This window comes from Trichomycterus rosablanca, chromosome 11, assembly GCF_030014385.1.
Source record: "Trichomycterus rosablanca isolate fTriRos1 chromosome 11, fTriRos1.hap1, whole genome shotgun sequence".
NCBI lineage: Eukaryota > Metazoa > Chordata > Actinopteri > Siluriformes > Trichomycteridae > Trichomycterus > Trichomycterus rosablanca.
The window spans coordinates 33,088,497-33,111,296 of record NC_085998.1 but is presented as its reverse complement, the minus strand read 5'-3'; the positions used below and the strand labels follow the sequence as shown (position 1 = coordinate 33,111,296).

The window sequence follows — 22,800 nt, the reverse complement described above, 5'->3', positions numbered from 1 at the left end:
TGAACACGTCCAAACCCACAGTAATGCATGGCTCCACTAGTAACACAATTACAACCAATAAGCTTAGTCACAAATATCATGTGACTTAGCGAGCTAACAATAGTGAATACTGATGCTAATATTAGACAGAAAAATAAATACTGTTTTGTTGGGTGGTGCAGCGGTCTAATGCTCTAGCCCACCACCACTGAGAGGTTTGAATCTCAGGCAGTGCTATCAACACCAAACAGGCATTTCTGTGACTTTATTAGTGCTGTACAATTACAACCTCTGCAATAGTGGTGGAGTATTTGCAGAGTTCATAACATGTTCATAACATGTGTCTCCATATGCAGTATGGCTCTCTGTGAGTTTCAGCCATTGGCATGTAAAAAGATGCAGCTGGTGACTGCACAAGTGGCGAACAGAGCAGGACAAGCCTAAACTCCTCTTGGTCAGTGAAGGGGAGGTAAAAGCAGCAAGAGAACTACAATTAGGGATTGAAATTAATTAGAAAGAAATATGGGGAAAATATAATATAAGATAATGGACGCTCCCATCAGCGCATATACACACACATGAGTTTTGGCACATAACACAAAATGTGTTTTGACAAATAACAAGAAATTAGAAAACTAAAACAAAATGATTACCTAAACTGAGCCCTCTCACATTTGGCTTGAGCACAGAATTCCTTTAGTCTGATAAGACTTACAGCATTGCTAATGCTATCAAGGCCAGAAGACCACACAAGTGAGCAAGGACAACACTGTGGACCACGTTTCTGGAACAAATATAAGTATAAATCAAAATGTGGTTTACTTACATATCTACATGATTTATTTAACATTATCTTTAATAGTTTTAATGACTTTTTTTTTATATCCCTCCCACGCTACCTTTCCTGCTGCAGATTTTCACTTCTGACCAAGACAGGCCGTGACTAACACAAGGTGCCTCCGACACGTGCAATAGGCGACCTCTTCTTTTTCACCTGCACGAGGCGGGCCCATATGGAGACCCTGTCATGCACAAACAGTCACGCACCAATCTCGCATCTGCAGGCGCCATCAATCATCCAGCAAAGTTCGTAATAGCAGAAGTTATAGAGAATCCCCTCAAGCATTCTCACCCTTTGGATGAGACATAGCCAAACATGTCTGTATGTAGGCGCGACCAGTAGCACCGCTGGGGATTCAAACCCTGGATTCCAGTGGTAGTGAGCCACCTGAGCGCCCCATTTTATTGAAATTAATAAAACAATTGTTAATAGTAATGATATTTTAATATTATTATTATTTATAAATTCATGTAGGATTTTAACGTCATGTTTTACACACTTTGGTTACATTCATGACAAGATCAGGTCAAGATTTATTAGTTAAAGTTTAACGTCAAGCAATGTTGTATCTCCAATTCACCTCACTTGCATGTCTTTGTACTGTGGGAGGAAACCGGAGCTCCCGGGGGAAACCCACGCAGACACGAGAAGAACATGCAACTCCACACAGAAAGGACCTGGACCACCCCACCTGGGGATCAAACACAAGACCCTCTTGCTGTGAGGCGGCAGTGCTACCCACTGAGCTACCATGCCGGCAATAATATTTTAATAACAATACATTACTAAAAATTAAAAAAAAATTAAAAAATCATAATAATATTAATATAGAGCAATATGTTTTTGTCCATGACTGGACAGTGAATAATACCATAATACAAAATTACGGTCATATTGCCTAAACCTACAGAGGCAAACTGCGCACTATTAAACCGACTTCATAATCATAATGCTCTGCTTCTGTGATTTTGTTAATAAAAATTTAATCTGTGTGCACATGCAATTGTCTATGTTTGAAGTCCATTTCACACGTAGAAGTAAACTGTTTTGAAGGTGAAGGTAAGGGTGGCTTGGTTAAGTGTATCTATTGTATGGTGTCAGGGGAAAAGTGTTGCCAGCCCCTCCTGTTTTCCCTTTCTTTCTCTCCCCAAACAGGTCCAAAGGGAAAAGGAGGGAACCTGGTAAAGGGATATCCCTCTATTCTTCACCGTTGAGTCTGCCTTTCCTGTTCGGTCGGTTTCCTAAATACCATTATTGCAGTACAGAATGGGAAAGGTCGGACTTAATCTGTCCTGCTGCAGAGCTATAAAAGCATGTTAAGTTGAATACACCCTGACCACGCTGTGTAGCTAAAACAAAGCTCTTCAAACTACAATTACAACCAAAATGTTACCCTCACAATGGAACACTCCCCAAGTACAAAGCATTCACCCTGATCTATAGTAACAATGTTTTCCATATTGTATGGTTCAGTATATGCTACAACACAAAAGCACGCTAACATCAAACAAAAGTACATCAAACAAAGGTTGGATCAAAGTGATACTGATTTGCTTACAAAAACAATAAAGCTTTAGTTAATGTTCACATTAAACATGTAAATAAATGAAGTTGTTAGTTCCAAACAGGCTGGTTTCTGACTGTCAGAAACTGCTTAACTCTTGGAATTTTCACAAACTGTAATGAAGCGGGTTGCACCTCATAGGTAGAGTTCGAGGTGAAGCCCTGCTTGAGCTGGGAAACACCTTGATACATACTTCCACCTGAAGCAAATTAATGCTTTAATGAGGTGCAGATGATTGTCAATGTAAAAAAATGACACATTATTGATCTGTGCCTCGCTACCCCCCCTGCCAGCAAAAATGGCAATGCAGAAGGACAAAGCTCTTAACATGGCACAATGCCAACTCATTCAGCAGAAGTAAAGGAGTTCAAAACATTTTTAAAGATATAACAGTCAGTTATAATGCGTCATGCTTGATACACAATGTTAATCTATTTTGTCCTTTGTTTCGCTTGGTGGGACAAATACTCTTACAATTCAGGTGACAGTGAGAGGAAGGAAAGCTGAAAGGTCAGTCGGCTGGTGTTCAGGAAACAATATGGGGAAAAAATGACCCACACCCATTACAGCCCCCAACGAACTCAGACATACGAGCAAGACAAAATGCTGATCTTTGTAGGTGTCTAGTGTCAGACTAGCATTTATAAATATATATATATACATGCAGTTTAATGCTAAATGTAGACACCCTTGGCTTTGTTACATTTCTAAGCAAAAATAAAAAAGTTCACATATCCTTTACAGACAACGCACTTTTTAAATTCTAAAATATACTTACTGTTCATTTGCTGAATTGACCATATTAGGGGAAAAAGCAAATGTTAGACTGCCTTTAAGTAATTTACCAGAACATGATGTACGTTCTTGTATTTTATTTCTTTTTTTCTCTAATAAAGTTTAGATCAACGTAAAGAGGTCAATCTTTTTATTTCAAAAACAGACCATCCCTAATTCACAGTGAACTATAACCACACACACATAAGCAAAGACACACACTTCTACACACCTGCCAGTTTCCCTTTCCCTTGTCCTCCCTTGAGAGATCAGCTGACAGCTCCATCCTGAAAATGTTCAGACTCTTCCTGCATCCAGTATCCCCCTGGCCTACCGCCCTGAACGGATGCCCGCAAGTCCTACAGCTTTACGACAGCTCAAGACACTCTGTTCCTGCAGCCTGCAGCTTGCTCAGGCACCTGCCCATTCCTGGGGAAGTCATTTAAGTCAGGCTACAGCAGGGTGAGGGGCCAAGGTCAACCCAGAGGGAGAACTCATATAAATGCTACTGCTCTAGTACTCAAGACTTTTTTACTTATGTAAACTTGCTTATGCAGAATGCAGATGGAAAAGCTCAAATAAACACCACTGAAGCTACCTTAACGTTACAAACCTCAAGCGTCTGCATTTTAAAGAGGAGGCTTCTGGACATCTGTTTTTATGTCTGTCTGTACAAATTGTTGGATCTAAAAATGTTAAGGGTTTATCGGTTAACCATTCACCAACAAAAAAGTCCATGTTTAATTAATGCTGCCAGTTAAAATTTATTTTTTCTATTCTATTTATATTTAGGGTTTTCTTGCTTCATGCCTGATCACTCAAATCTTATTTTAACAGAATAGGGTTGAATTCCTAAAGACAGTTTTGTGCAAAGCCATTTCAGAAGAGGCTGTTATAGCTGCAAAGAGGGTCTAAATTTATATTCATGTTTTTGAATGGCCATATTGTGTAATAAAGAGTTGTCCACTGCCTCCACACTTTATTTTCAAATGTACCAAACTGTGTAATAATACTTTATCTGGACTGACGACATGTTACAAAGTACCCAAACGACAATTCTGAAAGCATGAACTTTGCACATAATGCACCTAATCCATACAATGAATATCTGCCATTCAAGATTTATTTTTTTATTTATTATTTTCTGATTCTCTGTCTGTTATTCCGGCGATGATTTTCTGTCTCAGAGGAGTGTATGTGCACAGGTGCAGTCGAGGTTTCCAGGCGTTCTGGGGCTGAATGTGGAAGCCTGCAGTCTCCATGGTTTCTATCCACGGCCCGCAGAGGAGCAAATCAATGCCTGGCACTGCAACAGCACATCAGTGTGAAGGAGTCAAACTACATTCTTTGTGTAACGACTCAGTTTAGTCTCTCCATAGCTCATCATGTCTGACTCACCTTCTAACTGCACAGATCCACACACACTCACCATCATGGTGCATAGTTCAAAACACCTTCACATTAAAACAGTGTGATTTAAAGTGTAACACTGGTGTTTTCTCACATTTGTTATCATTAGTGGTGTGAAGTGAGTGTATCCTGCTATTATGTCTGAGGGTGTTGCAGAATGGTTACCTACACAATAGGGTTGGGCTGTCCTTTCAATTTCTTCCCCTGCTCAGATATCTAGAAGGCCCTAAAAGCCACTCTATTTCAGAATCTGTCAAAGTTCAAGCAAATGCCATTTTACACCCATAACATATTAACATATGGAACCAGAAACTGAAAATCCACGAGAGCATTACTGTTCATCCCTCCATTGGGCCCCTAATAGCCAACTGGCCCTGCAGAAGTCTACATACAGATTTAACACCCAAGTCTAGTGGTGTAAACAAAGCTTCGTATTGAGATTGTTAAAGGTTTCACACATTCTAATTAACAGTGACACTAAGTTATCAAAAATTAGAACAGGGGAGGGAGAGAGACCAGAGCTGACTGGAATCACATGGTCTGCCTCTTATAAATTACTTACGACTGTCTGTAAGCAGGAGAAAATTTAAGGGGTGTCTGTGTAAAGAGTGTTTACTCTGAGACTTCCTGCCTTGGGGATCAAGCACTGCTGCTAAAAATACTCTGTACTCCTTTAGTCACTGTCCAGATGTGTTTTGTGTTAGGTTCTTAAGACAAAAACACATGTGCAAAGATGGGGGTAGTCAAACAGACATTATACTGCTGGTTGTTGGGGGGTCGTTGGTTCCTTTATTGTATCCCTTTAACTGTAGACAGATCAACTTCAGCTGATGTTCGCAAGCAATTTCAAGAGAGTCGTCGATCATACAACTATAAAAATAACCTGTAACATGCCACCAGTTTACAATCTTTTACAAATGTTACAAAATTAGATTCAAGGCATGTAATGGTATTCACAATGCAAAAATGCACCATAATAAAGTACCATTTTGATAAAGAGGGAAAAAAAGACAATATTTAAATTAGGGATGCATCAATACCATTTTTTCCCAACCGAGTACGAGTACATGTATTTTTGTACTTGCCGATACCGATACCGATACCAATACCTATTTAGAATACCGTTTTTTTTTTAACAAAAACACACGTGAGAAGTGACGAGAAGTTTAATGATACCACGTCCAAAAATGCACGTCAACAAGTAGCGAGTGATCAAAGTGTTTGTGCGCTGACGTGATGAAATCAAGGAGGAAAAATAAATGAATTTGAGTGGATTTGGCAACACGAATAGCATGGATTGTTCTGTAGTGAGTTGGAGGTTAATAAATATTTTTGCAATGTTGGTGTTTTGTTGTTATGTTTTGTAGAGAACGATCAGGTCAGAAATACTGTAAAACGTGTGTGTGCCGGTGTATTCTGATATAAACTATATTATTCCCCTGTCCCACCTGTTTACACTCCTCTCCTGCGTTTCCCTTCACACCGTATCCTGCGTTCTCATTGGCTGTTCGACATAGCACACAGATATCTGACGTGCTAGAAAACTCGATCCGGTCGCCGAGCGAGTTTTGATCGCCGAGCGAACGCCGAGTTGCTCCCGAGCCGGCAAATCTAGCGCCGACCAGTCGCCGAGTGGAAATCAGGGCAAAAGTCGTGTAGTGTGAACTAGGCATAACGCAGCAACGTGCACTAGGCACACGGTATCGGATGTTTAGTATCGGAGCCTCGTTTGCGAGTACGAGTACAAGTTAATGAGCGCGGTATCGGGCAAATACCCGATACCAGTATCGGTACTCATGCATCTCTAATTTAAATGTTATAATACAATTCTAAAAACACATCATGAAAAATGTGGTTGAGTTTAAAAGGCGCTCAGTAAAAAGATCTTTGATGTGGGTGATTTTAAAGTAACATGATGCAACTAACAGAGATCAGAGGTTCATCGGAAATATGATTATGTTTTGTCAAACAAGTCAAACATGGACAGACAATATTAGCAAACATGGACATAACAGGGTACATATACTTTACAGAATAGTTGAGATGCTAAATGTCCCGAATACTACAAAAAATACAATTACAAAAAAATAACTCTAAAATTTAAAAATACCTCTATGACACAATCTCAACAAAAATTTACAGCACAAGCTTTTCAGAAACCTTTTGTATGTAAGGTTAATACACAAAGAAACATTACTTGGCTTAAGGAGCAAATAACCAAGACCCCTGAGCACTAGACTACATGCTAACATGGTCTGTTAAAGAATAACTCCAGCCCAACACTTAACTTTCAGGACCTGTATGACTTGTATGGCATTAGCGAAGGATTAAAAGTGTTCTGAAGGAAAAGGATGATTTGGTCCTCAATAACATATTGTAACAATTTATTACAGTAGTGGTCTTTTTATGTGGTGGTTCTTTTATTTTGTCCAACTACTTCATCCTTAAAAAATTGTTTCATCCAAACAGTGCCAAAACCGATGTTCTGTTTTCCCTCTAAAGTTTCCTGTTCACAATGCAAAGCAAATTAGGAGAAAACAGCGTGCTTATTATGCTGAGGTGTCTATGTCATGGCCTGCTATTAGATACCCTGTATGGTCCAAAGTATGGGGACACTTGGACATGAGTGGAATTGTGTGTTGCACAAACAATTCCAAAACCAAGGACAATAACATAAAGTTTTGGGAGGTCTTTTCACAAGATTAATTAAGTGTGTCTTGGTAAGTTTGTGTTTAATGAAAATAGCACTCGTGAAGTCAGACACTGATGCTAGACAAGAAGGCCTGGACCTCCTTTTGTACACAGTGGCACAGTCAGTGGCACTCAAGAAAGGACCTTATAGTTGGAAGCATATAATTTATTTTATACACTTGTTAGCAATGGGTGTTGCTGGATCTCCTGAACTCCATAGTTATAATTAGGAGGGGTGTTCACAAGCTTCCAGCCATGTAGTGTAATTTTGCAACTTGTTTGTTTTAGAGGCGCATCAGGTGAGGTGAGCTAAATACAACATAGTTTCTTCGCCAATACATCTGAACTACATTTAAAGAAATGGCTTTTACACATTATGTAGTGCAATATAACTTCTATATATAATTATTTTGGATTTGTTTTACCAGCTAGAATTGTTAGCCATTGCTCTAACACAGATTTCACAAAATCCCATAATAGCTGGTAAGTATCTGGATTGGGATCAAGACTGAAGCTACAAACATAGTTATTGTGTACATTAGCTGGCATGATAAGTTTAATAAGCTATGGTATGGAATGGGGAGCTCGTTAGTCAGCACTTTTGAAATGATATATTTTTGAAATGATATACCGTAAACAAGAGATTTGAATATATGGCATGACATTTAGGGCGTCTAAATGAAATTTAGCTAATGTAGCAAAGTAACTTTTCAAATTGTCATGCAGTTTATGCTTTCAAGTGTTGTAATGTATTGTAACTATATGACGAAACTGAGTGGATCGTTCTAGGTGTGAATCTGATGGTAATTTCCAGTGGCAACTCTCACTTGTGCCCTACGCTCCAGATGGCCATTACGGATACATGCCATCTGCTAGTCCGAAGCAGCACTGAAGATTAGCAGCACTCTGTGCCCCACTGACACACTTACAAGCACTTACAAACACACAAATGCTCAGTCATAAAGCCTGTTTTTCAGAGGAAGGTACAGAGGATTACTTCCACCTTTCTACTGCAAGATCACACTACAATGCCACACGCACACACACACACACACACACGAAGACATCAAGCAAAGTCAGAGGACAAACACAGAAGACACACACACGCCCCAGTGTACCTGATAACAAACACTCCTGTCAACCTAGTGAGGTCAAACACTCCCTCCCAAACTCATTACCACCGAGAATACAAGCACACAAGAATACATATTCACTCTTTTAGTCTAAGATCTAAAGATCATAAAACAACATCACAATGTTTCTCACAATGAGAGCCTGCTCTCCATCCATGCTTTACTAACACAATGGTCTACAAGTGCTTTCACACAGCACAGAAGAAACAATGCACTTTCAGTACAAAGCTGTTTTGAGGAAATAACCACCTGAAACTTGAACCCATCTTGGAAATGCAAACAAATGTTGCTATTCTTAGAGTTCAGGCTCCCAAACACAAGGCAGACGGAGAGATCAATGGCTGCCTTGCTCATGCTCTAATAGTCTGCATTCCCACATCTGCTCCATAAACACTGACCATCGCGTCATGCTCAAAACGCTCAGAGAGACATGCCAGGGAGCTCAGCGGTTTACCAGACAGAAGAGAGGACAGACAAGGAATGGAAGGCTAAGTTATAAAATTCAGTATATCTGGTTGTTTACATTTAGTCCTAGCTAAGCCACAGTCACATAAACACATAACACTTGTATGTGTAGAGCGTTATAAACATATAACACTCAAGTATACAGATCCTGGTTTGCCAGTTGATCAGTTCCAACCAGACAGCAAGTTTCTCGAATTTAGTTGTCTGGGGTGGTTTTGAACACACCATTGAAGTATGTGTCACTTTTAGAATGAGTAAAGCTACATCACGGTCAGGATTGACCCTTACAAACATGTTAAAGAGTTCAGACAACCTTTTTGTTTACTTCTTGCATAGCCTTCCATTCAATGAACTAATTTATTTATTTTTTTAATTTTCCTGCACAACTCCCAATCTGATCAAGGAAAGCCGGATCACCACACGCTCCCTCTGACACTGTCCAGTCTGCAGCCACTTTTATCACCTGCCAGTGTTAGGTTAGTATGGACGCCCAGCCAGGTCAGTGGCTCTGCTGAGATTCACATACGCAAGTGTGAACATTCTGCAGTGGTGTGCTATTGTGTTACACCACTGTGTCACTTCAGACAAGACACCAATCCATGGCGGGGCCTCAGCCACCCCCCTTCCCTCAGACACAACCTATAGCCAATGTTGTCTGTATGTAGAGATACAATTTATACACTTAATATTGGACAATGACCAAAAAATCATTTTGTAAAAGTAGTCAATGCGTAGTCATGTCACAATAAATCATTTTTCATCAATTTATCTCATTTAACGTCACATCATCTGCTTTTTCAGTGACCATCTGCCCTGCTCCATACCTATTTAAATTGATTTTTAAAAATCCACTTAACTTTCAGCTCTAATCCCTGTTTATTATTTTACTAGCTGTCAGAACAAATGATTGTGTGTATATATAAACTAGACTAGGGATGCATTGGTGTTAAGGTCAAATTCAAAATTAAAAAGTGGAATCGCCCTAGCTGAGACATTTCCCAGTGTGTGATGCCCAACATCAGGGAAGTGAATGTGGGATGCAAATTTCGGCCTCCATGTTTTGCTTAACAGAAACTGTCAGAGTTCTGCTTTGATTATTGTTCCAATGCCATAGCTGGTGCTATACCAGAGCTTACTTATGGAACAAGCAAGCATTATATGTGTCATTACATGTGGGAATGGTCAATTGTAATAACACTGAAAGGGAGGATTTTAACCCGGACTTTAAACGCTTTTCACAATACGAAGTCAAATCCTCGAGCGTTTATACACAGCACAAAGAGATCTTCAGAAATAATGTAGGACAAATAAAAAGTTATATAATTTGAGCATAACAAAGCAATGGCACACTTCATTGTAGATGTAAAATATTAGGGTCTGTAATGTTCTTTCTGATTTACACCACACATGCATTCATCCAGATGTTAAAAAACAAGGTGGATGGCAGTTTATCTGACCGTAATAACCATGTCCACATCTAAGTACACCAGTATTTATGGTTTTTGCACCACTCTTTTGTCATCTTTACACATAGCTGAGGTCAATTAGGCCTGTCTGGAAAGTATCTGCACCAGTTCCGCCAACCATTTATTAAGGTGTTTTCTAATTTGCCACCCATCACACATTCATGTACATTGTGTACTGTCTATTCTATATATAGTATTTTCATTTTATTGGATGCACCAAGAGAAATCCCTTGTACATCTGGTACTTGACAAATAAAGATTCAGATTCAGATTCTAAAAACCACCTTCCACTCATTATGTGTCAGCACAGTGAGTTCCAAAGTGACTAACTCAAAAGTGCGATTAGTAAGAGCATGATTAATTCAGATACTGAATGTGTGTCACTGGGGAGCTGTAAAAAGCAAGCTCTGGCCTGATGGCAGTGTTTTAGTGAACTCTCCAATGCTGCCCGCTTTCATCCCACCCCTGTTTCAGAAAGGACTGATTGCTAACACATAACACCAGGGATTAGCAACTCAATTTCTAATGGCAGACAGCAGAGAAAACATCATCTTCTGTTTCTATGATAAAGATTAAAATCAGGCCACCGCATACATACATACAAGCAAATTCTGTCCGGCGCACAAATGAATGAAAAGGGGTTTGTTAATAGTGATAAAAACAAGGGAAAACAGAATTCCCTTATCAATTTACATTCTGTGGTTTTCTATCTATCACCATGTAAAGAGTGCCTACTCAACTAGACTGACTTTCAGTGGCCCATTTTAGATCATAAGTAAAAAGGCTATAATGACAAACACTCACCAAAATCAGTGAAGGCACTCAATGTATTAGATTCACACTGTTGAGTATACCATTCCCTAAGGACAAATACAACTGAACTGATTCATCAATGTCTGGTAATTACTTTGGGGAGGGCACAAACTAGGGGCAAGCAAAGACAAGCAAAGCAAAAATCATTTTTGCTCATTTAACAAAAGGGCTGAGTGAAAGAGAAACAGGAAATCAGCAACAGTATGTGGACACCTGACCATGAGTGACATCCTATTTTAAAACCATTGATATTAATATAAAGTTTTACCTCCCTTGTGGCTGTAACAGACTTTACTGTTGTGGGAAGTTACTGCATTGTTTTGGAAAATGTGTGTCTATTTAGTCAAAATAGTATTTGTGTGTTCAGGCACTGATGTTTGACAAGAAGGCCTGGCTTTTCAATCATCCCAGACATGTTTATTGGGGTTGAGGTCAGGGCTTTGTGCAGAACAACGGGAGGAAACAGTCATGCTGGAACAGGAAATAGCTAATGATTGTTTATTTAATGGAATTGTTCTTTTACAATGTTAGCGATGGGTGTGGCTACAACACCTGAACCCAATAGTTAGTTTGGGTGTCCACATACTTTGAACCAAATACATCTGCAGAATTTTATCCACTGCTTCTCAAGCTGCTGATCATTTTTAGAAATGAACTCAAAAGCAGGATGGAGCATGTTAGCCCCAGTGGATTTAAAGCGTAAACTGGGCCACATTTCCAGAATCTGCATCCCAGCTGTGACATCACTTCTAATAATCTGTTAAAAAGTTATCTGTATACAGACCAAAGCTAAAAAGCTATGCTTTCCATATTTTCTGGGTTAACCATTTAGGCTATTGAAACTACCTCCAAGGTCAGATTTTTTCTGAGTAAAGCTTTGAGGTCATCATCTTTAGGTCATCCATTTAAAGCATGAGCTTGCCTATTAAAATTGGCCCATATAAAATACAAATAATAAAGATCATGTTTCCAGTAAGTATTATAAAAAGTCCAGCCTTTACCATCATATTTATGAACCCCTTTATCATCACCAGTGTGGCAATGGGTCAGGACCCATCTGGAAACACTTCTCACAAGACAGGATGACAAGCTATTGCAGGGCAACACACACACTTAAACAACAGCTCAGGTACTAAGAGCAGGGGCATAGACAAGATGGGGAAACAGAAACTAAAAGCAAAACTGAGTGAACGAGGAAAAAATTGAGTGAACGTTGCTATGAAGGTGCCAACACTAGAGGGGAGACTGGGGCGGATGTTATGATTGATAATTTTAGGTTTGTCTTCTGTACCTCTTGTGTTTGTCGCCATGTCCGCCACCTTCTGAAAGGCATCCAGGAAAGCAGCTGTCGCCAGTACTGTGGTCCTAAAGTGTGACAAAAATATGTACCAGTTCTGTTTTGTTACAGTCTATAAATCACTAAATAAAACTTCTATATTTTTATATATAATTCTATACCATATACTTCAAAATAATTCATGGTATTAGAGTGTAAATGGTGGTCTTGAGACAACCTTTTATGTCTATGCATTACAATAGTAGATGTAATATCTTACAAGATAATGCTAAATTAAAAGGATATTTTAAAAAGTCCTCCACAAAGTTTACTCACCTAAGTTGGGAGTGTAGCTTAGTGGCCTTAGCACTGAAGTCCTCCCACACTGGGTATGAATTCTACAGAAAGAACAACAATTATGTTAGAATCACCACAGACATCAAACCATCATACACAATTCTTTTTATGTACACAGGTTTACACCCTTTATGCACACACTTCATCTTTCATCCCAATAACAAAGATAAAAACACCTCAGATGAGGAACAGATGTTTAGTCAGGCATAAACAGACCTTCACTCGTAACATTCTACACAAATCTCATACAGCTGAAGTGACTGAAGCTTGAAGCGGTGTCCCCAAGACTGTCAATCACCCAAAATCACAGTAAAACCAAGCTGCTTAAAATTTTTTTTTGAGATTTTCCAATAATTCCCATAATACTTTTTAACTCCGACCCCGCAGGCAATGAACGACACTTTTATGACTCCAATGAAAAACAGATCTGGCTTTCTCAGCAGATGCTCTTGAGACAGAGAGAACAAGAAGATGAGAACAGACAGTTACCGATTAAACATCTGAACAGTGGCAGTGCTGGTAAAATAGATATTACTGGCATTTCCCAGAAACAATATCTTTAGTAATCGTGATCTAAAAATAATACTTGTGTAAAGCAGTGGTTCTTAACCACTGTGGGTGTGACTAAGATCCCAGATGGAAGTCAAAATAGAATTATTTTCATCTTTGAACTGACTGACAATTCCCTCATGAAAAATAAATTAAAGAAAAAATCTTTAATTTCCTTTGGGATCAATAAAGTATCTACCTATCCATCTAGAGACAAATACAAACTCAATTTCTAAAAAAAAAAAAAAGTTTGGACACTTTATTAAAATAATAACATAATAAATTTGTTTAACTGCTTAAACTTTTAAAAGTTCAACTGATAAAAGTACAAAAAAAACATTTTCAGTGTTTTTATTGGCAAATCTAAAGGTATTTTGTAAAAATAAACAATCAAATGTGAAGCTTGTAACACAATCAAAAACAATTGGGACAGAGTTCAAATAATGAATTATACATGCAACGTTATTCTGGGAGTTTCCATAATTAGCAGTTAAACTGGTAACAGGTGAGGTTATTAAGACATAGTCCACTAAAGACTTGCCAAACTGAGAGAATTGTCAGCCAGTTGAAAGACAATTTCTCAGCAAAAGATTGCAAAGAATTTAGATCTTTTACCATCTACAGTGTATAATATAATGAAAAGATTCAGGGAGTCAGGGGAAATCTCAGTTCTTTAATGTCAAGAGTGAAAACCACTGCTGAATGTGCATGAGCCCATCGAGCTCTTATGCAGTATTGTTTAAGAAACTGTCATGGTATTGTGATGGACATAGCCCCATGGGTATTAGAGTACTTTGAGAAGTCATTGTCACTTAACACAGCCTACCGCAAGGAGAATGCTATATATTAACTTTGCACAGACAAGTTCACTGAGCCCAAAGTCATCTGAGATGGACCAAAAGAGTGTAAATGTGTTCTGTGGTCAGATGAGTACACATTTTATCTTGTGGATGTCAGATTCTACATGCCATCCAGACTGTTACCAACAAAAAGTGCAAAAACCAGTATCTGTCAGGGGTGATTTGCATATATGTGAAGGTACTATTTATGCAGAGGCTTATACTGGTATTTTGGAGAGGCGCATGCTGCTGTCAAGACAATGTCTTATATGTGTAAGGGCATGTGTATGAGAGAGACGACATGTGTGTGTTTGTGTGTATTCACTCTGTCTACGTGTGTGTGTGTGGGGTGGGGCGGTTTGTATGGGTATGAGAGAGTGTGCAAATTCAGGGTCTATGCCTATGTGTATGCCTAAGTGTGTGTTACCTGTGCATTTATGTGTGTGTGTGTGTGTGTGTGTGTGGCTGGTTTGTAGTCAGTGTGCAGAAACACACTTGCGTTTTCTAAAAAGCCATGCTACAGTGATAAGTATAACCACATGTGATTGGAAGTACTTCAGAAAACCGTTGTCACTTAACACTTAACTTAAGGGCCAGTGAAAGCTCAGTGGTTAAGGTACTGGACTAGTAAACAGAAGGTTGCCGGTTCAAGCCCCGCCACCACCAAGTTGCCACTGTTGGGTCCCTGAGCAAGGCCCTTAACCCTCAATTGCTCATTGTGTAAGTTTTTTTGGATAAAAGCGTCTGCTAAATGCTGAAAATGTAAATGTAACACAGTTTACTTCTGCATCCTAAAATTACTATTACATAAAAAAAAAGTGAAACATCAGTTTTTTTGGGCACAAGCTTATCTGAGATGGACTGAAAGAGCTGAAACATGTGCTGTGTTCAACTGAGTCCATGTTTCAGCTTGTCTTCAGAAAAAACAGATACCCAGTTCCTCCGTCTCAACAATTTGTGTGTGTTGCTGGAGTCAAATAAAAAAAATTGTTTGTATTACCAGAAACGTTTGTACTTTTGGAGGTTAAATAAAAGGATGACAAATCACAAGACTTCTGTTTTACTGCATTTTACAAAATGCCTCAATTTTTTCTAGAAATGCGGTTTGTTTTAACACGTCTGTTAGTAAACATATGTTTTTAATTAAGTTTTTTACATGAGAAGTAAAAAAACTGGCTGGCACAGAGAATTGTGACTAATTCAAGAAATAAATGAAATAATTCTCTATTGGCCATGAACATTGTGGCACATCTTCAGCAGATTTTATAAGATCTCTGTCCTGCAGGCGACGAAAAAGGAAACAAGCTCAACACACCCAGTTCCTTGTTGAAACTATACACAAAAGACACTTTCTTGTATTGTTGTAGGATCCGTAGCAGACTGGTTGAGCTAAGTAGATAAATGATCATACACGTTACTCCCAAAAAGACAGGAAATAAAGTTATTTATGGTAGCAAATCATAAAATAAAATGTGTGTGCTTTTTAGCAGTGGACACATCTGGGAGCATAACTAAACACTTTTTGTGTTTTTCCAAAGCTAATCCATGCTTTAAAAGGGTGTGAAGTAGGAGACGTGAATGTAGAAGACAAGCAATCATTACAAAAAGCTCACAAGCCCTTGGGAATTACATGTTGTTCTTTTTTGTTTGTTTAGGGTTTTTGGGGGTGTATTAATTACTCAGAAAATGTGATCTCATCTTGGTCGAAGTCATTATAATTGACAAATACATATACAGTTACGGTCATTGCAAACAAACAACAAGCGCAGAGGCATCGTCTGGTTCCCTGCCAAAACTTGCTACATAATAAAAGAAAAGGTTGGTTTAGAAAGCATGAATCTGCAGCATCTGGACTGATCTCATCTCAACACACGTCTTCCAATAAACTACCAGCTTATGCCGATTAATTATTCACAGTGTAGGATAAAGAAAATCCGAACCTTTCATTCATTTATCCTAAACAGGGTTGTGCTGGGTCTGAAAAGCACCAGAAAAAAACACTAGGCACAAGGCCAGGAAAACAACCAGCACAAGCACTTTATACACATCCCAAACGTACCAATTACACAACTTATACCTATGGGCAATTAGGGTACCCAACTCACCTATTAAATTATTTATAGGAGATGTTAGGAAACCAGTGGCAGGAAAAACAACAAAACAAAAATACCCTAAGTCAATAATTCAGCAAATTACTATATTCAATTTAGATCAACATATTTTTGCCTAATAGTCCCATAATTTATTATTAAAATAATATAAATTAATTATGAACGAATGAATGAATAAATTGATCAAACAAAGATTTATTTGTAGGTTATCGGTTAACCAGTTAATCATTGACATCTTTTGTTGCAGCACTACTCTCTTTCCAGCATTGACATTGAGGTCACGTTGATTGATGGGGTACAGGGGGTGACGTGTACAGAGCACCAGATAGGCTACACCCAGTAAATCTATGTCCATAAAGTTCATCTGAACAGTAGGTGCAGCTTATAAAATAATCAATGAATGTTCATTCCACATAGGTGTACCTAATAAAGTGCTCGGCAACTGCAAAATCAATTATACATAAACAGGGTGTGACGTTTGATGTACAAAAACTGGTGTCCTGCACAGAGTCCTCATCTCCACATCAATCCAACTGAAAACATCCGGGCTGTTCAACAAGCCTATGTCCAGGTGTCCAAACACTTTTGACCATATACTGTAAAGATTTCTTTGTAAGGATTTCTTTATTTTTTCTCTGCCATATACTAATTAGGGCAGTCCTCTGTGTTTGGTGTGAGAATGTCTTGAATCAGACACACTCTGCCTCTTGTGCCATGTCCTTTCGCATAGCCACAGGTGGGTAATTAGACTTCCTGCCATGCTAAGCCAGTCTGAGGCAGTTTAAAGACGTGCTCACACCAGGTTCCTGTGGGGAAAACTGCAGTTATTTAAAAAGGTTTTAAGAAATAAGACCATTTCTGGAGTGAACAACATTTATTGGAGAAACCAGTTGGAATTTAGTGTTCAGAATTTGTTAAACCTTGTAAATTCTCAGCTAATTGATAATAACTGTTGTGCTGTGTTGACGTCCTGAAGAGCACATGTTTCACGTTTATACATAGTTGGCAAAAGTATTTATTATTGCTGTGTGCTAGCTAATAATAATTACAATATTACTTAATGTACCTGAAAAATACTGTATTTAATAGAAATGTAGCTAAACACACAACACACAGAGTAATATGTTTACTCATATATTATTATATAATATTATTATATATTATACATACTAGCACAACTAAATGTACAATTGCTTATGAATTGTCTTGGTCTTTCTAACATAGTCCAAATGCCAAATTCCTTCCCTAATTGCATTCCTGTGCTTTAGATAGTTATTGCTTCTCTTCACTATGTAGTGTACATTTTAGCCAAGTGAAGTCACTTTGAATTCATCCTGGCGGCTATTAGCCAACAAGTTTCCCAGAGCAATTATCTGTACAATTATAGCATTATCTGCTGTGACATTTAACCATCCCTGTCATTCAACAGGCAAGTAACAAAATAGTATCAGTTTAGGATGCTTAGGTGGCACAGCAGTAAATTATGCTAACCCACTACCGTTGGAATCCAGGGCTTGAAACCCCAGCGGTGCTGTCGGCATATCAGACGTCTAGATACAGACGTGATTGGCAATGACTGCGGTGGGTTTTGGCCGAGGCCCCGCAATGTGACTGTTTGCCTTAAACACAAACCTTTTCAAGGACAGGATGTTATACCAGTCATAACCACAATAAGTCTGGGGAGGAAGCTGGCAACATCTCCTACTGGTTACTCCTCTTCCTAAAGAGGAAACAGCATTCAACATATTGTGCATCACTTAAAACACCACAATTTTCCTCCGCTTCTCTCAGGAAACTCATGTGCCACATGTAAAAAAAACGCAAAACAGGACCTGAGCCAGGACCACCATCAGGTTTAAGAAAGTCATTACTATATTCTATATACTATATTTTCTGCAAGCAGAAAAAATAATCTACAGTACAGAAACCGCAGCCATGGATCACAGTTGGTTCACTCTCCTCCAAGCAGTGACTTGGCAGTTTCTTTCAAAAAGTTGCAAACTACTGTACGCTGACAGATCCAAGCTCTGGGGAAAACCATTTCAAAAGACTGGAAGAGTTGAAAAGTGCTCAGGAGAGTCAGGCATGTGGGAGGGATGACTAAATATAACGTATTGAGTATGTAATTGGATAGTAGGAGGAGAGTGGGGGGAAAATGCAGCTGTCTGCGCTTTTGAGTGCTGTTTTTATAAGCTTTCCATAACCTGAAGCTCTCAATACACTACACCACCCCCATGGCTTCCTCTCATCACAGATTTGAGGAACATTTCAAAGTAATACTGGTTCGTACCTAAAATATACTCGCCTACGTGCTATTGCTATTAAACATTCTGTTTGGAGCCTCTGATCACCACGTATTGTCATCATTGGTAAAACTGATGCACTAATTCTATTTTGATCTGACTGACCTCTGACCAAGTCCAATAACACCACAAAACAAACACAAACCACAAGTAAGTTAAACAAGTGGACAGTTATTTTTACCTCTGACAGTATAGTCTATTTTTACTTATGTATTTGTTAATTCTTGACATTTAATACAAACTCGCAACAATCTGTTAACAGACACCTTCATTTTAGACAAAGTAAACTTTTTTGTCATTTTTATAATGTAAAAAAAATGAAAAGAAGTACTGATAACTGAGTTCAGGTGTTTTTAGCTTCATACAACACTAACTAGGAAATCAACTAATAAAAAACTAAATTTATGTTTTCAATTTTGTGGAAACAGTTTGGGAAAGGCAGTTCTCTGTATCAGCAAGACTGGACCCTTGAGCACAAAGTCCAAAAAAACATGGTCTGACGGGTTTGTCTCTGAAGCAACTGCAGTGGCCTGCATAGAGCCCTGATTTCAACACGATGAAATATGGATGAATTGGATCATCAACTGTGAGCCAGGCATTGCCTAATCTCACAAAAGATATTTTCTAAAATCGTTTAAAAGCTTTTCCAAAAGACTGGAGGCTAATATAGCTACAAATAGGATCAATTTGAATATTGATGCTCATTGTTTTAAAATATGTCAACCAAGTTCATGGTTATGTGTCCACAAACTTTTGGCCATATAGCGTATCTTTTGATGCTATACTAAACAATATAGACCAACAACTTTACTTTTATGTGGCAATTTAAGTCACAACAGACTGTCCAATAATCAATAGATTTGCTAATGCTTCATCTCATTGGTATAAATGAAACTAAAAGTAATAGAACATCAAATCAACAAGGTAACAAAGGTAATTTTTGCACCTAGAGATGCTTTTAGTATGAATTCATGTAGCCAATTTGAATTTCTTTAGATTCAAATTGGCATGTGCCTGATTTTAACATGCAATTTAAACAACACTATTCCACTGTAACAATTCCAATGCAAAATAAAACATAAGGATCTCCTGATTGAATGTTTTCATTACAGACTGTACTCTTGAGTAATAAGACAAAAATCTATCATACTTGTATACATCTTTCCTCTACACAATATAAATCCCAATGTCAACTTCTACTGAAGCTTTGTGGACAAGACCACAATAAAGCAGTGGGCAAACAATACAGAAAAACAATCCAGGTATATATTCTAGCGCACTATTACAATATCACCCACATGTACCTAAACCTACTATTCACTCATCTCTCAAATTCCCTCAGATGTAAATTGTTTGGTTTCTAAAAGGCCATTAGTAATAGAGTGTATAATACATGTATAATTTAATATCATGATATTACTAGGGATGTTCCAACGAAATTTAGAGTGTCTGTATTGAAGCCAATACAAGCTTAAAATGTGGGACAGATATCTGACTAGATTTCACTTTTCAGGCTGTAAATGTGTATAATTTAGACTGGTGTGATACAAATTACCCACATTAACACAGAATCCAAACTATCATGACGCATAACACCATCATACATTTTATGTTTCCATAACCTGCTTAGAGTGAGTCAGCACTGTTACTATGCAGATATTGGTACAATAGTATCATTAGTAATTACTGATTTATTAATCCTTTCTGATCTAAATCAGATCAGAAACATAGTATCATAGAAATTCCTCCTAGTTTTAAATACTTTTAAATATTCCACCTGATACCATACCATTTGGCCTTCTCGTTCTGCTACCCTGTCCACTTTTTTCCTACAGGCAAACCAAAATTCTTTCATTTAGGTGTTTTTTTCACATCATGCCAGAATGTATGGACAAAAGCAAACTGTAAAGGTTTTAAAACATAAAAGCATTAATTTATACATGTATCTGAATCAAACACTTCATGCTGGTCAAGGTTTTGGTGTGTCTGATACCACCCCAAAACAGTGAACACATTGCTGGATAACAAACCCACCTGTATGTAAACACCAATGATGCTATTAGTGTTCACCAATCCGCCAACAGCATTTCATGCAGGACTGGATTTTGATTCTTTTCAAAGTGAGAATTAAGTAACAAATCCTCTATAGAGACAAACTTTCACATCACACATGTAAGTGTATCAAATAATAGGATTGTGCTACATCAAAGTGTGTTTAAATGTAGTACTGTAGATTATTGTAATATATGGAACATATTTAGATGTTTTTTGGAGAAAAAAGTAGGATTAGATTTAGGATGGCCTTTTAATCCAACCTGCTTCTGAACATCAGCAATAACTGCACCCACATGGTTCTCACAGCACTATAGACACCAGCCACATACACCCTTCTACAGTGGGTGGTTGGTGGTGCCCTGCCTCAATCAAAACACATATTCCGTAAGAGAAACAGTGTTTTATAAGGTCTGTGATTAGCTGAGTCTGATTTAGGGTTCATAACAAAGCCCAGCCAGGCTGCCTCCACTCTGCTTGTCATTAATCTCAGCATCAATGGTCCAGCAGCTGGAGCTCAAAGCCAGACAAAGGCAGTAAAACACGGCTACTGGTTTCCAGCATGTTAGACATGATTTGGACATTTTCTTACCTTCATATCGTTCACAATCGCCTGGAATAATCCACCCAGAGCTCCACACTCTCTCTCCACGCTCTCCATGTTGTCAAAGCGAAATGAATGACGAGAAAGACGCGAAACCCGAATCGGAACGAGCTGATTTCACTGGCAGGTACTGATGTGTTACATCCCGTTTAAAACCCAGTGGATTCGGACTGGATTTAGGTTTTATTCGATGTCCATAAAGAAAACCGAGCTCTCGTGTGTTCGCGATTGCTCCGGTTTGTCAGGATGTTGAAGATCGGGGTCAAAGATTTGGTTCTGCCCTCCCAACCCCCCGTCTAGACTAAGTAGGCTAAGTGAACGGACACACTGACTAAAAGCTCTGTCATATTAGCACAGTTTTAAGATAAAATCCGATCCTGATATGAATAGAAGGTTTGAGCAGTAAGGCACTACCAGTTACCCGATAATAAACAGAACTGAGTGATGCAGCAGCTGAAATTGGACACTGGAAAACTCGGAGGCGGTGGATTGACTGGTGCGCTTCTTTAGGAACACCAGGTTGCCAGATTGATGAAAATACAGCTGATTGGGCAAAACGCTAGATTCATTCATTCATTCGTTCATTTTAATGAACTGCTTTATCCTTGTCAGGCTTACAGTGGGTCTGTTTCAGAAAATGTGCACATTAAGCTTGGAAAAAGTTTAGGAAAAGTTGTGAACGTTAAGCAATGTGAATGTGAATTCTAAGCAAATGTAAATCTAATAACAATAATTTACCTTCCATAACTACTTCATTCATCAAGGTCACAGTTGGCCCAGAGCCACTTGAAAACACTAAGCATAGACACTAAGCAGTAATAAACTTTGGACAAGGCTTAAATTCAATGCAATGCATCTCACACTTAGACATTAACTTACTCAATCACTCAAAATGTTACATTTATTGGTGTTTTAATGATGGTGACTGAGAATGCTTCATTCATTCATTTTCACTAAGTGCATTATTCTAGTTGAGTTTGTGGGGGGTCAAGGGAGAAATATGCCCTGTACAGGGCAGCAATCCAGGGCATGGCAACACATATGCACACGCTTTGCATCCAGTGTTTCTAAGTGGCTAATAATCCACCACAGCCCTGATAAGAAATGAGCAATTACAGTAGATAAATAAACAATGAAAAATTATCTAGATTTATTATTATGTTTTATTTAGACATTTATGTATTTTTAAGGTTAATATTGTTAAAGTTAAGGTCAAGGTTATTTTTTTATTCTTCTCTAAAATGCTTATAAAGCCTCTATCTTTAGCATGTTTGATATAATTAATAATTAATTATTAATAATTATAATTATCATACTATAATTAATTATAAAGTTCTGTTTGTGGGTAACCACAGCTGCCCATTTTTTTCAAGTTGTGTTCTAAATACATTACTGTGAATATGGTATTAACACTTTTTCTAGTAGCAAATAGATTTTTGTTTAATCCTGCCTAATAGTTTAATATGACATTTGTTGCTTATTGTTTATTGCAAAACTGTTGTTTGTGCTGTTTTCAGGTCACCCTGCAACTCTTTTTAAATGACTGCTGGCTTTTTATGCTGAAAATGATTTT

General features: G+C 38.2%; 1 protein-coding gene across 2 annotated transcripts in view; it reads right to left on the bottom strand.

Annotated features, from left to right (window-relative positions):
- mtss1la (MTSS I-BAR domain containing 2a) overlaps positions 1 to 21,676 on the bottom strand; it is a 35,152-nt gene extending 13,476 nt beyond the window's left edge. For both annotated transcript variants that reach the window (XM_063004213.1, XM_063004215.1), the window contains exons 1-3: positions 21,216 to 21,676; positions 12,749 to 12,810; positions 12,428 to 12,501 (exon numbers count right to left, since the gene is read on the bottom strand). In XM_063004213.1, the coding sequence (XP_062860283.1) occupies positions 12,428 to 12,501; positions 12,749 to 12,810; positions 21,216 to 21,284 (205 nt within the window). In that variant the 5' untranslated portion in view covers positions 21,285 to 21,676. The remainder of the gene's footprint in view (positions 1 to 12,427; positions 12,502 to 12,748; positions 12,811 to 21,215) is intronic.
- Between the last annotated feature and the right edge of the window lie 1,124 nt (positions 21,677 to 22,800).